The sequence below is a fragment of the Mastigoproctus giganteus genome, chromosome 2 (assembly GCF_048544385.1).
Source record: "Mastigoproctus giganteus isolate SK-2022 chromosome 2, ASM4854438v1, whole genome shotgun sequence".
NCBI classification, from domain to species: domain Eukaryota; kingdom Metazoa; phylum Arthropoda; class Arachnida; order Uropygi; family Thelyphonidae; genus Mastigoproctus; species Mastigoproctus giganteus.
In genome coordinates, this window is record NC_143576.1 from 179,454,315 (window position 1) to 179,473,074 (window position 18,760).

Below are 18,760 nucleotides of genomic sequence, written 5' to 3' on the forward strand. Positions count from 1 at the left end.
TAATGTTCAACGCAATTATACGCGACTATTAATTGCAGAAACCGTAGAAATTAAATTACACGAAAATTCTATTAAAGTTCGGCGGCCATATTTGATCTCCAATGCGTGGACCTTTACGCGCATGCGCGAAGACAAATAATTACTATTCAAGTTTCAGATTCAACCCTATTCGGTAATACGGTCGAAAAGCGATCAGCGCTTTTCGACCGTATGTGATCACGACATATGCTAGAAACGCGTTGGCAGCTTCAGGAAAGAAAATCGTTTTGAATATTTTCGTTAGATTCTTTTTAATTGCGTTAAATTGATTTTTAATTGTTTTAAATTGATTTGAATTGTGTTAAATTGATTTTTAATTATTTATATTTTACTGTAATGTACCGGCAAGTTGTCGATTTTTTCGTTTTTTCCGTTTTAATTTCTGGAGTGTATCATACGGAAGTGTTCTTCGTACTACATTGAGGTAAACTCCTCTTATTATTTTACAAATATTAATATCAATGTAGAACGTATTGAGTATTGCAGCTCTGTTTCATACTATAGAATTATACGTATATACATTTCTACTTTTGGGGGTTGGTTGTTTCTTCGAGCATGAAAAAAGGGCCCTTGTGAAGCTGTTACATCACTGATGATAACAGACACATGAGACGCGATTTGCATGCGACTCGTGTCTCATGTGTGCTAATGATATGCGAAACAGAATTTGGCATGTCAACATCATGACATGCGAAAGTCTGTGCTGAACTTATGTTTCAGACTTACATTAAGTTCAGCACGTGCATAGTCACTTAGGGTTTCCGTGCAGCTTCCACAACGTGGTAAGTTTTTTTCTCTCCAAATTTTCGTGACACAAAATGGTGGTTATGTTATGGTTCGTCACCTTGTGACTTGCTAAAGAGGACCACCCCTTCCTGGCAGGTAAAAAGAAGCTTCAATCTACATCTTATCCATGTTAAGATACTTTTAATCGAGGAGGAGTTTCATTAACAAGAATATGGACCATCCTGCACGAGATCTTAAATTAACATTTTAATAAACACAGGCTCCAATAACATGAAAACATTAAACGTGTTAACTGGAATAAATTTTATTTTAGTGAACATATTCAAAGAATATAAAATATTTATTTCAATGAAAATAAACATAATTTGTTCCAGGGGACCCTTAGAATCATGAATCTGCCATCATTTCAGAGCCACATAAATAATATGGTCATTATCGAAAATTTATAAACACAATCCCATTCTGTTTCCTTGTTTTCGTCCAATATCTGCGACGAAATATAATGGATAATAGGTGATCACTATTTTGATACCTGGAAAATAACATGATATCTGGTTACAAATAAAATAAAAATTACAATATAACTTGAAGAAATAATTAAAATATTAATTATTAATAAAACACACTGGCCAAAAATACTACGAACCTTTGTACTTAAACAGTTACAGACAAAAGAAATTAAATGTATGGAAAGTAAACTGTGATGTGGCACGATGACGTGTTCCCTGGTTGAATGTAAAGAGTGCACAGACGGTTTGACTGCCGTAATCCGAAGCCAGAATGAGGAAAACGCATGATCTATCAAAATGTGGAAACGGTTTAATCGTGGATGCACATTTAAAAGCAGTTACGATTCAAGAAACGAAAGACATAACTAGTTTCTCACAAGCATCCATCTTAAAGGTCTTTAATCACTGGAAAGCAGGCTGTTCTTGCACATGTCAAAGGTGTAAATGTGGCACATAAACAAGAGTGAAGCCGTCATACTCTATGGAGGACAGAAAAATTGAGACAAACGACTATTGATGGAGTGAGAAAGGTAGTCCGATTCTCCCTCCAGTCTTAATCATGATTTATTTCAAGCGTGAAGTGGGACTTACGCAAAAAAAAAAAAAAAAAAAAACATACTGAAAATGCAGTGGACCTCACAAGTGGAAAAACCAGATAATACAAATTACTCCATTATATCCAATCGAATCGCATTTAGTTAACCGCAATGAACAGCGGGCGAAATTAAAGTACCCGATCAATACAAATTTGGATTTATACAGATATTAACTGAACTGAAAACGCATTTGTACAAGCAGCAAGTGATTTAGGCATCTCTACCTGCCTCAACTGTTCTACACATAGCAACAGTATAACAGAAGTAAATTACTTCGACTGGTGCGGTCCACATAAGGCTTTCATCCTGACGCTCCCCAGACTTCTCAAACACATCTCAATAACAACCAAGAGGCTGACAGCATGGAAAATATTTCCCCCATCTAAAGTAGTCAACTATGCAGTACATTCTTTGTCATCTTCCCCACTTTTTAAACTATCCTTTTTACAAAATCTTTGTGCTAGAACATTCTTTGTCTTCTTCCCTGGGCTTCGAACAGACAATTGCAAAAGTGGGATGCAAGATGACGCGTTCAACAGAATTACCTCAACAGTTCAACAGAATTGATCACCTCGACAAATGCTAGGCGCCGATTAACATAGTGTAAGGAGCGCGAATTCTGGACTGTAAAACAGTCCTATGGACAGACGAGTCGAGGTTCGCACTCTTCAAATCTAATGGCCGTTCTTGGGTGTGTCAAATGCCACGTGAACAGTTCCTTCCCTGATGGTATCGTCCCAACCATGACGTTTGGTGCAGGCAGTGTCATCATATGAGGTTGCTTTTCATGGTTTGGTTTGGGCCCATTAGTCGTTATCGACAAAAACCATGAATGCTATGCAATACCAGGACAATCTGGATAAGTATGCACTTCCAACCTTATGGCAATATTTCAGGGAAGGCCCATACCTTTATCAGCAAGACAACTCGTCATGCCGTACTACTCGGGTCGTTACGGAATGGTTTGAGGACATGGGTGTGCAAATGTTGGATTAGTCAGGCCATAGCCAGATCTGAACCCTATCGAGCATCTTTGTGATGTACGGGATCGTCGGGTACGTGCACGTCGTGATCGCCCAAAGAACTAAATCGAACTGGTGGCTGCATTAAAGGCCGAATGGAGGAACATATCACCTGACATTTATAAAAAGCTAGTTGAGAGTATGCCGCGAACATTGAAGGCCGTCATAAAAGCGAAAGGTTTCAGCACAAATTATTAAATGGCACAATAAAAGCTCTTTTTTTGTCTAAAGGCAGGTGTCCGGATATTAATGGTAGGGCTGTGTATATATTAAACATTTACCTGTTATTGTTATTAAATGGGTCATTCTCAATAAATTCATTCTTTCCTTGCATGCCAATTGGCTCACCCACAAAATTCATATTGCAGCAATGTGCATCCACATGATGTTATCCGAACAGAATAGATCACATGGCTTCTGCTGGAAGACTAAAAGCATTGACGTCGCAATTCAAAACTGCCACACATTTAAGGTACGGTTTGTTTCAACATTATAAGAATTGCACTGTTCCGCATTAAGATATTGCAAGGTGAGTCACCCTAGACATCCTCACGGCCAAATATGATCCTTTCCCTATTTTACTAATATCCTGCCTTTCATCCCACATATTGTATATTTAAAGAGAAAAAAATATTGACTAAAGAAGTATTTCTGTAAAAGAAGTTTGTGTAACTTTATTTTTTTTTGTTTCAGATCAGCAAAGGTAGGTGATCTCTTTTAGACTTGATTGTTTGAAATAATATAAACTAAACACATTAATGCTGGACGATACCAAACAAGAACTTAGGGAACAGTTCGACCCAATTGAAACAAAAAAACACATCGTGAATGTCTGCATCACACTTTGGGTCAGCTAAACTGTCAGATTGTGGGGGGTGGAATTTATATGAAGATGTCCTTTATTTAGATTTATTTATTCCTTATTTAATATTAATTTAATATTCTTTGTTTCTTATTCTTATTTTGTTTTGTTCCCTTATATGTGTTTGTCCACTTTATCTTATTTCCCCCACTTACGCATCTGACCTTGCTTCACAAGAGAATTCCAGAATCAAGGGAACTTCTCAATTATTTATAATTCCCTTCGGAAAGGCTGAGTGTTCAAGAATGACAAACAACACACACATTAATATATAACATAACATTTTATTTACACTTATATATACAACATGAAAATTATCAACTCTAAGGCACATACTATTATTATTCAAAATTTCCTATGTAGTATCAGTTATATATGCAATTACGTACATTGGTTTATTCTAGCAAAGTTCTCCCTTTCTATACAACACAATCAAAATCATTACAGAAAATTGCTATAGTTTCTTCTTCTTTACAAATGATCCATAAATACTTAAGAGGTTTTGTTAACATCCTTTTTTAAATCAAATTCTTACCCTGTAACTGATTTAGGAATTTCGCTCTTCTGATTTATTTAGTGCCCCTTTATTTTGTCTTGGGGATTATAATATCACAAACTTCTCTAATTAGGATAAATCATACATTTGATATAAATTTCTGGACTAATGCTTGTCCCAGCTACATTTAGAAGGCTATTTCTTACTCTGTGTTTCTTTACCCTTCCCCTCCAAAATATACCATACATATGTGTCAGACAATAACTTAATAACAAATATCCAATTTTTCTCCTTTGCCTTCCTACATATGTCTAGTTATACAATAATCAAAGTCATTACTATCATTAAACACCCGTAATTTCTCAATTTACGTAGTTATACCTGTCAAATTACAATTATTATCTAACTTATATTTACATTATGTGTATAATTTGTACATATATATATATACGTATATCTCACAGTATCTTTCTAAACTTCCACTAATCTGCTATTAGGGTTCCTACAGTCCTTTAGGGGTAAATGAGAATACTATATGCTAGTCACTTACTTAATTCTTCGAATCGAGCTCCTCTGTTTTAGGGGCTTCAGCTCCTTGTTGGGACTGGCATCATCATATGTCAAGGGCATTCATCTCCGGACTTCTAGCGGAATTTTCGTGCTGGTCACAATTCTGGTATTTTGCTGATCTTACTGATCTATCTGGACTGGACTGGCACTTAGCGGTACGATCATACTCCGTCGTTTCGGGGACTGCTATCTTTCCTTCTGCGGCCTTTCTCCACCTTATACGGGCTACTTCCATTCGCCAATTTATCGAGCTACTAATTCCGAGTTTTCGCTCCTCTCTTTCGAGCTACCGATTCTGCGGATTTCGCTCCCTTTTTCTCCACCTTATTAAAACCTTTCACAAGAAAAAACTCATAGGGTGCCACCTTCGTTTTTCTGCTCCACCTATTAAGAACTCTTTCAAGAAGAAAACTTCCCAGGGCGCTACCCTCTCTTTTCCCACCACGACCAAACACTCAACTGTTAACTGACACATATTTCCTACCACAACAGAACCCTCAACTGTCCATGTTACTAACTCAATTACTTATATCGACGAAAATCTCGACTGCTGTGTCCGCTGACTATTTCATTTTCCCTAGCACCAACAAAAAACTCAACTTAGAATCCCACTAACCCATTTTCATAAACACCCACAAGATCTCAACTGTCCGTTCTTTGTACTATCTCATTTTCTCAAGCACCGACAAGAATCTCAACATTGTCTCCCTCCTAACTCATTTCCATAAACACCCCCATAACTCAACTCGGGGTTCTGTGTACGTCTCCCCCTGTTCACTCACTTTTTGTTTCTCTAAATTCAGCAACACCCCTCATAATTCAGGTCTGCCTTTGTTCTGAGTTGAACCTTTTTTTTTTATCAAACTTTCATTCTGTCCTATTCGTCCTTTAACTTTTCTCAAGCTGTATCTACAATGTACGATTCAACCTCTTATTTTAATAAATCGTAATTTTCCCAGGTTGTCTGTACTTTTGAAGTGCGCCGTCATCTTCGCCACCCGTGGTTAAACTTATCAGAATTATTTTACACGATCTACCAAACTTACCATCGCCGACAGCCAGACGCCATCTTTAGTTCTCATCCGAGAATTTGACCCAGATGTCACCGATCAAAGAAATGTCCGACAATATTCAGTCTACTGCCCTTTGTTCTTTCAGAGCCTTAATTATTCACACATACTCTCCAGTAGTCGCTGCTACCGTTCCCGTTGTTTTGGTGTTATCCTGGGAGCTCACCCCTTATTGCCTTTGTCAAGCTTATCGCTCCCTTCTCTAATTTTTAACCTTGTCTAATTTTAATCCCTTGCGAGTGACCTTAGAAATATTAGTGACTGGTAATGTTTTGCTGTCCCATATTGCTATTTCATAAGCTTTACTTTAAATTAATCTCACTGCTGAATACGGTGCTGTTTCTTGTATTCTGTCTATCTTGTGAACTCTTCTGACCGTTTGGTTGTCCCGGAGTATAAACAGAAAATTTATTTATTTATTTATTTTTATATAATATTATACTTGTAAGATTTTTGATCTTACAAGATGTTACTGGGCTAGTGTCGTGCTTCTCTAGCAAAATGCAGGAAAATATTAGAATTTTAGAATTTTTCCGCACGATCAATTAAGTTGCCTTTCAAATATAACTGAAAGACAGTGCATGATGGTTCCAACAAAATCAGGCATTCAAAATGTGCAATTGCCTTCTGAGTCATTCTGATGAACTACAGACAAAAACAAATTAAAAAAATTGAAAGAAGCTTTCATAAATCGTTTTGAATTGCCAGAATCTCGTACTGAACCCTACAACAGTTCAATACCGCTAAAAACAAAGGGGGGGAGCGTAGTAGAATTAGTGGTTAGTCTCCAAAAGCTGTGTAGGTTAGCTTTATGAACAAAAGAGGACCAACCAGCGTTCTAAATCTTACGAGATCCGAATAACCTGTCAGGCCGAATTACATAAGGCCGAATAACTCAGAAAAACCGAAACTTATGCAGAAAGCGTATTATTCGCACAAATACAGGAAGAACACAATAACTTTTCACAACCTTGTATTTATAACCAATAGCCGTGACCCTAAAAACGAAAATTCACTTACAACATCAGATCCACCCTTCAATCAGAAGCAAGTCTTAAAATTAAAGACCTGGAACGGATCATTGTCCTATCACAATTCTCATAATGCCACCGTATATTGACTTTAATGAAAAATACATGAGCTGGAAGAGAAAGTCGGATTACAAAATCCAATTTCTGATGAAGGTTTTTCATCGTCCAACTAACTGTGCCTTAACACACAATCTGTACGAAGAAACAAGACAACCAATCTCCACGCGAAGTTGGAACTTTTAAGATACCGGAGGAGCCCCGGCAGTTACGGTCATGGAAGACCTCTACACTACTAGGCAGTAAGAGAAACGCAAGAGAGCACAATTTTTCCAGGAACCGGAAGGAGCTCTCGCTTTTCGATCGGAGGAGCAGCCAATCAAGTCGCTGAAGGGAGTGACCGACGCCAAGCTGCCACGACAGAGAGCGTAGCGTCGCGTTATATTGGACGGCAAGATTGGTTGGTTGGTATGATGTTGTAATAGGGTTTTAAGAGCGTCAGCGACGGAGGCCATATTGCTCAGTGTATACCCTCTGCAAATTGCATGTGTTCTGAGGTCGATTTTTTGTTTGCTGGGCGAAAAACCGGAGTTTCCTGGAGGAAAAACCACGCTATCCTCACCTAGGATTGACTAACTCAGCAAGTTGCGAAAATTTTGCAAGTTTGTTGTTTTTGAAATTGACAAAAAAGCATAATGTCAAATGTTAAAAGTGAATTCACGTATAGTCAAGGAAGTCGAATTATTTCCACGTAATGGCATTTTGTAATTATTTTAAATATATACCATTGTAAAAAATTATTTTTTATTTCTAAAACTTCGTGTCTTGTTCAGTACGTCGATTTTAATAAATTATAAATTTTTCATAATTAAAATCTGCATATTGTATAGAAACTCTATGGAAAATCGACATTTTTTAGCTAAACGATCGAACTGTGGTTAGCCCTGCTGTATAAAAAGAGCTTTCCAAAATAAGCGCAGAACAATTTAATTAAACTCTTACAGCGTGAAGTTTTTGTTCAGATTTTTTTTTTAACTTTTGTATTTAACATATTCACTAAACAAATTACACGTATCAGCCACCCACATTGTATGTGAAGATCTCAACCTTCCACCAGAGCTCAACCATCTGCTGGACACAATGTTCAATAGGCTGCAGCCATGCTCCATCTCACTTATCAGTGACCATCCCACTAGAGGTGGAAATAGAATTGACTTGATTCTATCTTCTCGTTGCTGTTTAATTGATGTGCAACCTGAAACGTGTTTTCTATCCGATAATATTCCTATTGCTACCCTCATAATGCTAATTGACTTTAAGGTCAAGAAATATTTCTTGCCAAATAACTGTCAAGAAATACTTGACAAAATACTTCCGTGACAGCATCGCTGCTCTAAATAAATCCAATAATGTCATTTAGTGGCGCCATCTCTCGTTAAAACTTTGAAACCGATGTGGATGTTTAATTTGCTGATGTCATTATATTGTTACCATTCAACGATCCTATAATTCGTCGAATTTAAAGTTTATAAATATAATTTATTTTTGGAAAAAATATATGAACCATAATTTATTTATTTGGCTTATTATTTGACGGGTAACTCGACAGATGAGACGGAAAAAGGGCGCCCGAATGAGGAAAGATTTCGAATATGTGCGTTGCAGAGTTTGGAAACTATATATCTTAGAGGAGACTTGACTGAGGTGTTTAAGGCTCTGAGAGGCATAAGTAAAAGGAACGAGGACGATATTTGCAAGATTATAAATGATGTAGAATTAGTGACCATAAATTTAAGTTAATGGGGAGTTCTTTAGACGGAAGTCTTGTATTAGACAGGGAGTTATAAATTACTCAAATAATTTCCAAAATGGGTGGTAAAGGCTGACAGTTTGGGGAAACGCTCGATAGTTACCTACGTAATAGGGAGACGCATAGATTGTCTATTTCTTTTTCTCTTATTATTTATTTTATTTTATAATTATTTTCCTTAACTCTTTTTTTTTTTTTAATTTTTGCTGGTGCAGCGTAAGAATTAGGCTTCCATGTACTGTATGGCCATTACTAATACTAGTACTGAAACCAAAAACTACCTCCAAATTATTATTGAAGAATGCTGGAAGGTCAGGAACAGGATACGTACTCGTAAAGTAATTCTTGCTTAAGCCAACCAACGTTGTTCTGCGTAGACAAGGTTTCTTCGCTCACTTCGGGGTAGTCTTTGTTTTTGAAACAAATTAAGTGTTAGTTCATAGAGTTATTTTCCCAAAAATAAAATGCATGTAACAACGTTAAAATAGAAAAATAAAAAAGAACATTAAAAAAAAAAGTTCTCGGCATCGTCTTTCTCAAAAACTTCAGTCAAAGCAGTGAATGCATTGATGAGGTTGTTGGGACATGAGAACGGAAGATATGGGGACAAAGAAAAGGGGTGGGAAGGGATAAACTAAAAGTGGAGGAAGAGGAAAGGAACAGAAATAAAAATTACTGGTAAGGGAAGGAAAGATAAAGATGAATGCAGAATAAGTAAACCGAAGGAGAGAAAATGAAAGGTTTTGGCGAAAATAATAGAGCCACACCTTAAATGTTCCGCGGACTCACAGAGCACTGAAATCATTCTGGGAAGGGCATGAGAACCGAAGACGATGTTTATCCGCCCTTAACGCAACTGAAGAGACTGAAATATGGGATTTATACAGATCTCTTAATTTCTATAAAAATAGAAATCAAGAAATTTCTTAATTTATATTTTTATATACATATTTGAAGGCATATTTGGCTATATATTTGAACTGATTCCAATTTGCGACAGATCCTCAAATCCTTTGCACTATCTATGAATTGAGAGCCACTTGGAAGGAGGTTATGTGCCTCTCACCTTCTCACAACGAATGGACTCTGATATAGCTCGCATTACAATCTCATGAGAGTTTTTCAGACTGGTGGGAATAAATAGTTTATAACTTTCTTTCAGATATTTCCATTTACAGTGTACTTCGGCAAATCCTAGCAATTCCCTGAGATAATACCCAACGTAGAAGGAATGCAGGCTACACCAGAAACTTGTTTGATTCTATTCAGACCTGCAAGAACGTGATGGAGAAAATATTGCCTCCTACCTCCTTCTGGATCAAGAAAAGTTCCAAACACTCGAAAATTTCTTCTATTTCTTCTAAGAAGTCTCATATCTGGAGATCCGTCTTAACCTTTTTTATTTTAGTCTGTCTGTCTGTCATTATCATTTGTAAAGTATGATTACATTTCTCTCTCTCCGGTGTATCACTGGCGGGAGGAATATAGCTTCATGCCACGTGATACAAAAATCATTGATATGCACGGGACTTTAAGAACCGTTACTGGTTGGAATATATCTATTGGGAATTCGCCCACATACGCAGCACCAGTTTTTTCTCAATAGAAATTAAGCGGTCCGTAAACATCCCATTTTGAGTGTAGTGTTTCATGTGGTGAGAAACCGTCATTCTGATTCTCATATCTCACTCCATTGAATGATTGGATTACCCTATGCGTCGTCCAGTCATTTGAGATTTAACCCCTTTTTCTCACCACCTTTAATTTTCTGTCATATTTTATTCCTACTAAATCTTCATATTTTTCTTCCCTCCTCAATTTTTCCTCCTGATTTGCATCTTCTCCTCTCCTCCTTTTCCTTAACCTTCTCAGATCTTTTATTTATTCCCCTCTACTCTTTTTCTTCTTTCTTTGGTTTTTTCATTACTATGTCACTGCTTTTATCCAAATTATCTATTTTATAGTTTGCCGAAAGCTTCTTAATTTCCACTCATTTTATTTCGTTAGTTTTAGCGGTTTTAATTTTGTTTAAAGATTTAAATGTCGAGAAAAATCTTGGGTCCTCAGTTTCCTCATACACCTCATCGCTTACTCAGAGGTACAAAAAAGTAATAATTATTATAATCTCGCCCTGTACGTTGTCATATCAGTCTCCAGCTTCGTTATTTTGTAGTATGCTTGCATGATGTACGTATTGATTTCGATGCTGCACTTCATGTATTGGCGTCTTTTACCTTCCTGGGTGGTCACTAGCGCAGTTTCCCAGGAAGCACTTCCAGATGGTGGAGCTGGATGCTCTTGCCGCCCTTCTCTTGTGGTGGCTATACGGGGGACAGCACCATCTGCTTCACTGTCTTCCTCGGGAGACAGTCTCTGACTTTTCGAACCGATCCCTCTACATAATGTCTGAACGCTTTAGGTACAGGTTTCGCCACACTCGAGGCAGTATGATTAATATTTCTCTGCGACATCATCCATCTATGGAACTGTTTAACTTCGGCTCATGTCCAGTGGTAGTTCTTCGCGAGTGACAGCAGATGGCGCCACAATATGCCTTAGCCACCAATCCGACCTTGGGATAGGGTGGTCCACTGGAGCAACTTTCATGATGTTTATTAATTTATTAATTAATATTCTAATTTATTAAATAAATAAAATAAATTTTCTGTTTATACTCCGGCACGACAACCAAGTCACTAGAGTTTACAATAAATCGTCAATACAAATATTTATCGTATTTAGTAGTCACGGGCTTGAACCCCGGTCCACTCAAAGAACGCCTGATAGGCACTCTTGCTACTGACCACTAGGCTACGGGTTACTATTATTATAGCGGTCTCCCAGCGAGATGGAGCCGCGTTCCCATCCGCCAAGGCGGGACTCGAACCAGGGTACATCAGGATGGTAGTTCAGTGTGGTAACCACTGGGCCACCGCGCCCTATTATTATTATTGCTCTTATATTATTTCTCCCTGATTGGGGGTTCCACCTCGTGACGAGTATTGCTACTAAGTACCCAGGGTGGTCCTTGGTGGTCGATAATAGATTATTAAATTTTTTCTCATATTAGCAAATACTTACAGCAATATGGACTGCTAAACAACTCTCTATTCTCATATCAGAAGGGTAAAAGCACACGGACATTACTAGAGAATTTAGTAGATTATTTTAATTTACATTTAAACAACAATAACTTCATAATGATTTTATTTATAGATTTGTCCAAAGCATATGACTTAATTGATATCCCAATATTTCAACAGAAATTACAGAAATATGGTATTAGGAGAAGAATCAATCAACTCTTAGCATCTTATTTAACCAAAAGAAAAATATCAGTTGAAGTAGAAAATGCAAAGGGAAAATCATATAACGTAAAGAGAGAAGTACCTCAGAACACTCATGCAGGGCCAATCGTGTTCAACAACTTTATAAATGAAATATTCCAAGTAATAAAGAACTCCTTTATAAAAATTTATGCAGATGATATAATCTTATATACAATTGGAAAGAACCTGACAAAAATGGCAGATTTACAGCAGGATGTAATACATTTGCAAACTTGGTTGCATGATAATAAATTAGCACTCAGCTTTGAAAAAACAAAATTTTTGGTAATTAGACCTCCTCAACAAACCTTGGATTGTCATTCTTCTATTAAATTGCACAAACATGATTGCCCTCATGATCAGAATTCCCAGAATAGCGAATATCAAAGGTTGGTAAAAAGTTTCAGATCATTGTTACCTTGCGTTATGGATTCACTACAGTCTAAGTTGGGCAATGCATATAACAAATTTCTACAAAAAAAATGAGATTTTAAGTGGACTTTTTTACTACATTAAGAATAAGTTAAATCTTCGAACAAAACTTATCTTATATTATGCATTAGTGGAATCCAAACTCAATTATTTTGTAAATGTATGGACACGAGCAAATATAAATGAAATAAGGATAATAATACATAACTTAATTAAAATGAGGATAAGCTTTTGGAATGACGTGAATAATAGAAGGCAATTTTTGTTGAAACACAAAATACTATATCCATTTCAAACACTGAAATTAAATGTAATCTTGAAAAATCTTAACACTATTTTTGAAGAGTTGAATCTGCAAAGGAATTTCTTATATAATTTAAGCAACCCAAAAGCAATTGTTTTGCCTTACTCATGGTTTCAAAATAGATTTGGAAACAGGCACACAATGAATATAATAAACAGCATGTTGGCTAGTGTTGATTTCAGGCTCAGGAGAAGTTATTCTAGCTTCAAATTAAAATTCCTAATAAGAAAATTTTATCTTGGTTGGTTAAACGCCTCCCACCATTCCCCGTACACCCCATTGAATGCCTCCTGTGGTCTTCCGTCAAAAGGATGTCAGAAGGATTTTGAAGAATCTTGACGCTAAGAAAGCTTCAGGTCCAAATGGTACTACTTGTTCTCAAAACCTTCGCTCCTGAATTTCCTCTTATTCTTTGCCGCCTTTTTTCACTTTCTTATTCCAAAGGTGTTTTTCCTTCTGCTTGGAAAGTTGCTCATATCCAGGCAGTTCCTGAAAAGGGTGACAAATTCCTTCCATTGCTGGCGTCAGGTCGATGGTATCGTTTGGTTGATTGCATCGCAATACAAAAAAACAGCGTCATACTTCTCTTTCAGGACTGCTATTTTTTTGTAGCGTTATACCAGAATAATTTAAGGTTTTCTTTAACAATGCCATCAACGATTTAAAAGAACAATTTTAAGTTTTCTTCAGCGAAAATTTTCCATTAAGCAATCCACTAATTTTATAAATATATGAAAGGGAATCGGTTTAATTATAAAACATAATGTATTAACAAATTTTAGGATAAAGATGTATATACTACTCCCAAATATTATAAAAACAATTAATTTATTCTACAGAAAAAGAACTGAAAATTACGTTTTAGGCTTGTTCTATAATCTGAGCGACTCTTCAGGAATTCGTGATTTATAACTTATAGGTAAATTACGTAATTTCCTACTCTGTGCCTGACTTGAAAACAGATGACCACAGACATAAAAAAAAAAAATCAGTTGATGTCAGGCGCTTAAGACAGCAGTGACACCACTTGTTCGTTCGCGAACGTATGGACAGGCATAAGATCACACCTTTCTTTTCCAGTGCAAAATAAAAGAACAGAAAACGATAATATCCTCGCGCAATATAGTGATTATGTATTTTGGAATAAGTTGATTTCCATTGAAAATAACATGAAAGATAATTTAGGCACTCTGACGATTTGGAGCTATGAATGCTATGAATTACACAGACTGATGAAATGGTCAGTCTGTGTAAGTTAATTAACATTCTTTCCCTAGTGGTTTCGAATGTATTCATGAAATATCGAGTTTAAATTCGCAGTGTTTAGAACTTGGATAAACCATTCCCGGCTGCATGGCTAAATATGATGGAAAAATATTATCAGTAAGCTTTATGTAAATGCAAGGATGTTTAACATGCTTTTGAATACTTTTTTTTTTTGTTTTATTTGCAATCACACAAGCTGCATTTCCTGTTAATCCTCGTGCGTTTGGTTTCAATATTGTAAAACCTGACATTCATTAGTCCACAATATTTGAATTAATTTGCATTTAAATGAACGTTGTATTAAAATGAACAAAATTTGTCCTTCTGCTTTACTATTTAAAAATTAGTGCCTTTGAATCCCATCGAATGCTTTGCTATAAGGGCAGAATCATCCCAGAAAAGATTATGTCATAATGTTCAATAAATATAAGTATGATTATTATTTTACACTTTAAAGTAGCTTTGCAGAAGGGCTGCTTTTACTTCAATGATAATTAGGAGACCAGGTTGAAGACTCCATCATAAGAAGCCCTCGAGGATAGCACGGTAGGTAAAGCCTCCGTCCTCCCACACCGGGAGGGAGGGAAATCCTGAGTTTGAATCCTGTCAGTAACATGGGGAATGTTTATGGGATTTCCCCATGACTGAGTTAGCCGACCGCAGGGGAAGGTTGCATGTTTTTTATAAACAGCAAAACTACTGAAGAATGCCTGCAGTTGCAGAGGTAATACAGTATATTCTACGCCTTATAGCCCCAGTTGTTCTAGTGCAGTGGTTATCAATCGAGGTGCCACAACAACCTCCCAGGTGGGACACGTAATTTGGGTTTAAGTTACTTAACCTTTTTTTTTTTAATTTATATGTTTATTTCATTATAAATATGTGTACGCTATCTTTTTAATTTGTGATTATTGATGTTTATTTAGTACCCCTATACAATATATATATATATATACACAGTGTGCAGATAAACCCTACCGACAAACTTGAAAACAGGTGATAGAGCATAACAAACGAAACATTTTTTGTCAAATAAACTTAGCCCGTAAATGAGTCATTATAGCAGCAGGATTGTAATTAAAGGGTTGTAAAAATCAGAAGAACACATTCAGTACTTTAATGTCGTTAATGTATACAAATCATTTGCTGTTGCCCACAAAAAGAGAAAAAAAACAATCCATAACACAGTGCTGCATGCGTTGACAGGTCCTTGGAGTGGTGCGTATCTGCCACTAATTTCATGAACGTGTAATGTCATATTATGATCAGTACGGGTAGAGACTGCGAGCGATTCACTGTTGCAGAAATGGCGGATATCCATTTAATATACCGCGCAGCAAATGGAAACAGAACAGAATGTCGCAGAATTTATCAAGAACGGTTCCCAGAAGGTTGGAATATGCATGATACTGGAGGTCGACGCACTGCTAGGACACCCCGGTTTGAGGAACAGGTTTTGCAGATCTTCACTAATACTCCTTTTACCAGCAGAAGAGCCATTGCACACCAATTGGGTGTGCAGCATCGTTTGGTGTGGGATGTGGTGCACGAAGCAGGACTATATCTTTTCCGATGCCAGAAAGTGCATACACTAGAACCTGCTGACTTTGTCCACCATGTCGAATTCTCCACAGGAAACCATCTTGCAGCCTGATTTTGTCAATAATGTGCTTTATACTGATGAGACATGTTTTACCCAAGAGGGATTGTTCAGACAACCGCAACAGTCATGTTTGGGTAATGAATAATCCCCATGCAATTTTTGAGCATGGCTACCAACAAAAATTTAGTGTCAAAGTATTGGCTGCAATTGTGGAAAAAGTTTTAGTTGGACAATACATGTTACCTGCACGATGAGATGGACGACTCTGCGTTTTCTAGAGCAAACATTTCCAGAGTTATTGGAGGATGTTTCTCTTATTAAACAAGCACAAATGTGGTTCCAACATGATGGCGCACCAACACATGAAGACAAACTTGTACGCACACACTTACTTTCAACCTTTCCAGAGAGATGGATTGGTCGAGGTGGACCTGTAGCCTGGTCTGACTTGTTTGGAATTTTTCTTTTGGGTATACATGAAGACTCTTGTGTATGAAACGCCAGATGATAGTGGAGGAACTTATACCACGGATTTTCGCAGCAAGTGCAGTGATTTTTGCAACACTTTAATAGCCTTTTGCTGCTATAACGACTTATTTACGACCAATGTTTATTTGACAAAAAATGTTTCTTTTGGTACCATCTATCACCTGTTCAACATTGTCGGTAGAGTTTCTCTGCAACCAGTGTATATATATATATATATATATAGATAGAATCCGATCTAACAGGCAGAAAATGGAGTAGGGGTGCCATAAAAATAAAATAAATTATTTACGTGTGTCATTATTAAAAAAAAGATCGAAAACCACTGTTCTAGTGCTTAATGTACGTAATCCCCACACCCATACTCTGCCGTCAGAAAACCTTTTTACATCAAGAAAAATCACATTCCTTTGTTTGTGGTCATTCAGTGTTTTCTCGATCCTGAAGTGGGGTGTCCAACAGTAGCGTGACTGTTGCCTGTTTAGAATGACTGCATAAGTACAAGGTTCTGTGAGCAAAATAGTGATCTCTTATGCATTTCGAAGTCATTCTTCTTAATTTAACTTAAATCTCCACTACATACTTTCAATAAAAGAATCCTTGTAGCACTTCTAGTTAGCTAGAAGAATTGAGCTCATTTAGTTTTATCTTGCCGTCTGCAGTTTCGCAGTAGCATCTTAAGGCAATATCGTGCACATTAAACATTTTATCAAAATTTAAATTTAAACGTACATAAATGACATAACAGAGCTGAAACAGTGCCTTTGCCGTAAGAACCCATAAAATAACTTGTTCTGGTGGGCGGTTCTCTTATTCTCCTCTATGTATTTATTCACATCGGCTACTCATATTGTAATACTCAAGTTTATGGTGTTTTTTGTTGTTGCTTTGATACTCCATTTCACTCTAATCTATACCTGCTGTCTGCAGAAGTATTTGTTGCGGGATAATTTTCATATTGTAAGGGATGGAAACCGAGAAATTTCAGCGAGGTAAATTCTATGTCCCACATCTGACATCTAAGATTGCCTAATCAGAGGATTTTGAGAATTTTCCAGTCTCTGAGGGGATAAACTTTTAGCTCTCTCCAAATTAATAATGTGGCATATCGAAACTACTATAATGTTCACGGATTACTCGAGCTGCTTTGAATCATCACACCCGAGAAACTTCTCCCATGTTAAACCATTGCATATTTTCTCTTTGCGGGATGTAGAAAAGTTTGAAGATGCGTCTTCAAACTTTTCTACATCCCGTTTGAATGAAAAGTTTGAAGATGTGTTTGAAGATGCGTCTAATAATTTATTCAAAAGAATATCCAAAACCAAACGAACACTCGCACAAATAAGAAATGTTAAAACAAAAATATATATATTTATTTATCCAATTTTCATTACATCATTAAAGATATATTATTTGACAATAAAAGAATTTATACATCATATATTATACATAATATTAATAAAATTCGAAGGCCTTTTTTTCTGATCAATACCTATTAGTCAGATAAGAAATGTAAAATGTTTAAGGCCGTTCTAATGCACACTGAAGAGGAGTGAGATCAATTCCGCATTCCTGTAAAATAAAAAAAAAAGATCAAAATTTGAAGTTACAACAAATAATATAGTAAAATTATGACAGGATGATCATGCATCCGGTCAGAAATAATTTCCAGATAACCTGTGGCATCCAAATTTGCTCCACTGGTATAAAGGTGAGTACGCTTAGTGGTTGAATTAAGGGCGTCCGTTCCGCCTGGATTTGGCACGGTGCATCTGGTAGACCTGTCCACATTTGTGCTAGCAACTGCCGTCTGAACGATTTGTGCATAAGATTTTGTGGGTCCCTAGGGGTCAATCCGGAGTTAATGTACTGCTCGCTTGGAAGGGGAGGAGAGGACTGAGTTAGGTTATCTGTAGTAACAGCCGAAGGCTTGTCCAAGTTCTGTCTAAGGGGTAGTTGTTAAATGGGGGACTGGGAAATTGGTCTCCCTGTGAATGCGTGTGCGGGAGGGGAACCACCGAGGTGCCCGTTTGGGTGGCATCTGGTCATTGTGATTTTGCTGGTTCTCTATAGGTTTGTTGGTGGGTACGTTAGACCTGATCTGTTGTCAAGCTGTGAGGCATGAGGCTCCACCTGTGCGATTCTCTCCGCATCAGCTTTATATTTGTATAAATTAACAAGTTCCTGTGACGATAGGATTTTGGTAACGACCGAGGCATCACCCATTTTAGAGAGCTCTGTTAGTTTAACTAAGTCCGTGACCAGAAATATCAGATCCTTAATTTGTTTTCTGAGCAGAAGTAGCTCATCTCTAATTTTCGCGTTCTGAATATTGAGTCGATAATTATCGCTCAGAAATTTTGCCAGATTCTTTTTCATCGTTTCACCCTATCTTCAAGACTGTGCCCTTAAGACCTACTAAAGTTGTGAGCAGGAGGATCCCGGTAGGAACTTCCCTGTGTGGGATGAATGGTTTACGCGAGAGGGAGGATGGTTGGGACAGTTTGCAGCTCTTCCCTAACATCAGGAGTTTCGAGGTAGCATTTCTGACTAGCTGGCTTCATTCCCGTTCCTTGTTCTGTAGAGAG

At 37.0% G+C, this 18,760-nt stretch overlaps 1 protein-coding gene across 2 annotated transcripts in view; it reads right to left on the reverse strand.

Moving 5' to 3' along the window:
- Positions 1-17,684: 17,684 nt before the first annotated feature.
- LOC150089792 (uncharacterized) overlaps positions 17,685-18,760 on the reverse strand; it is a 44,673-nt gene continuing 43,597 nt past the window's right edge. For both annotated transcript variants that reach the window (XM_090368818.1, XM_090368817.1), the window contains exon 6: positions 17,685-17,744. In XM_090368818.1, the coding sequence (XP_090224944.1) occupies positions 17,694-17,744 (51 nt within the window). In that variant the 3' untranslated portion in view covers positions 17,685-17,693. The remainder of the gene's footprint in view (positions 17,745-18,760) is intronic.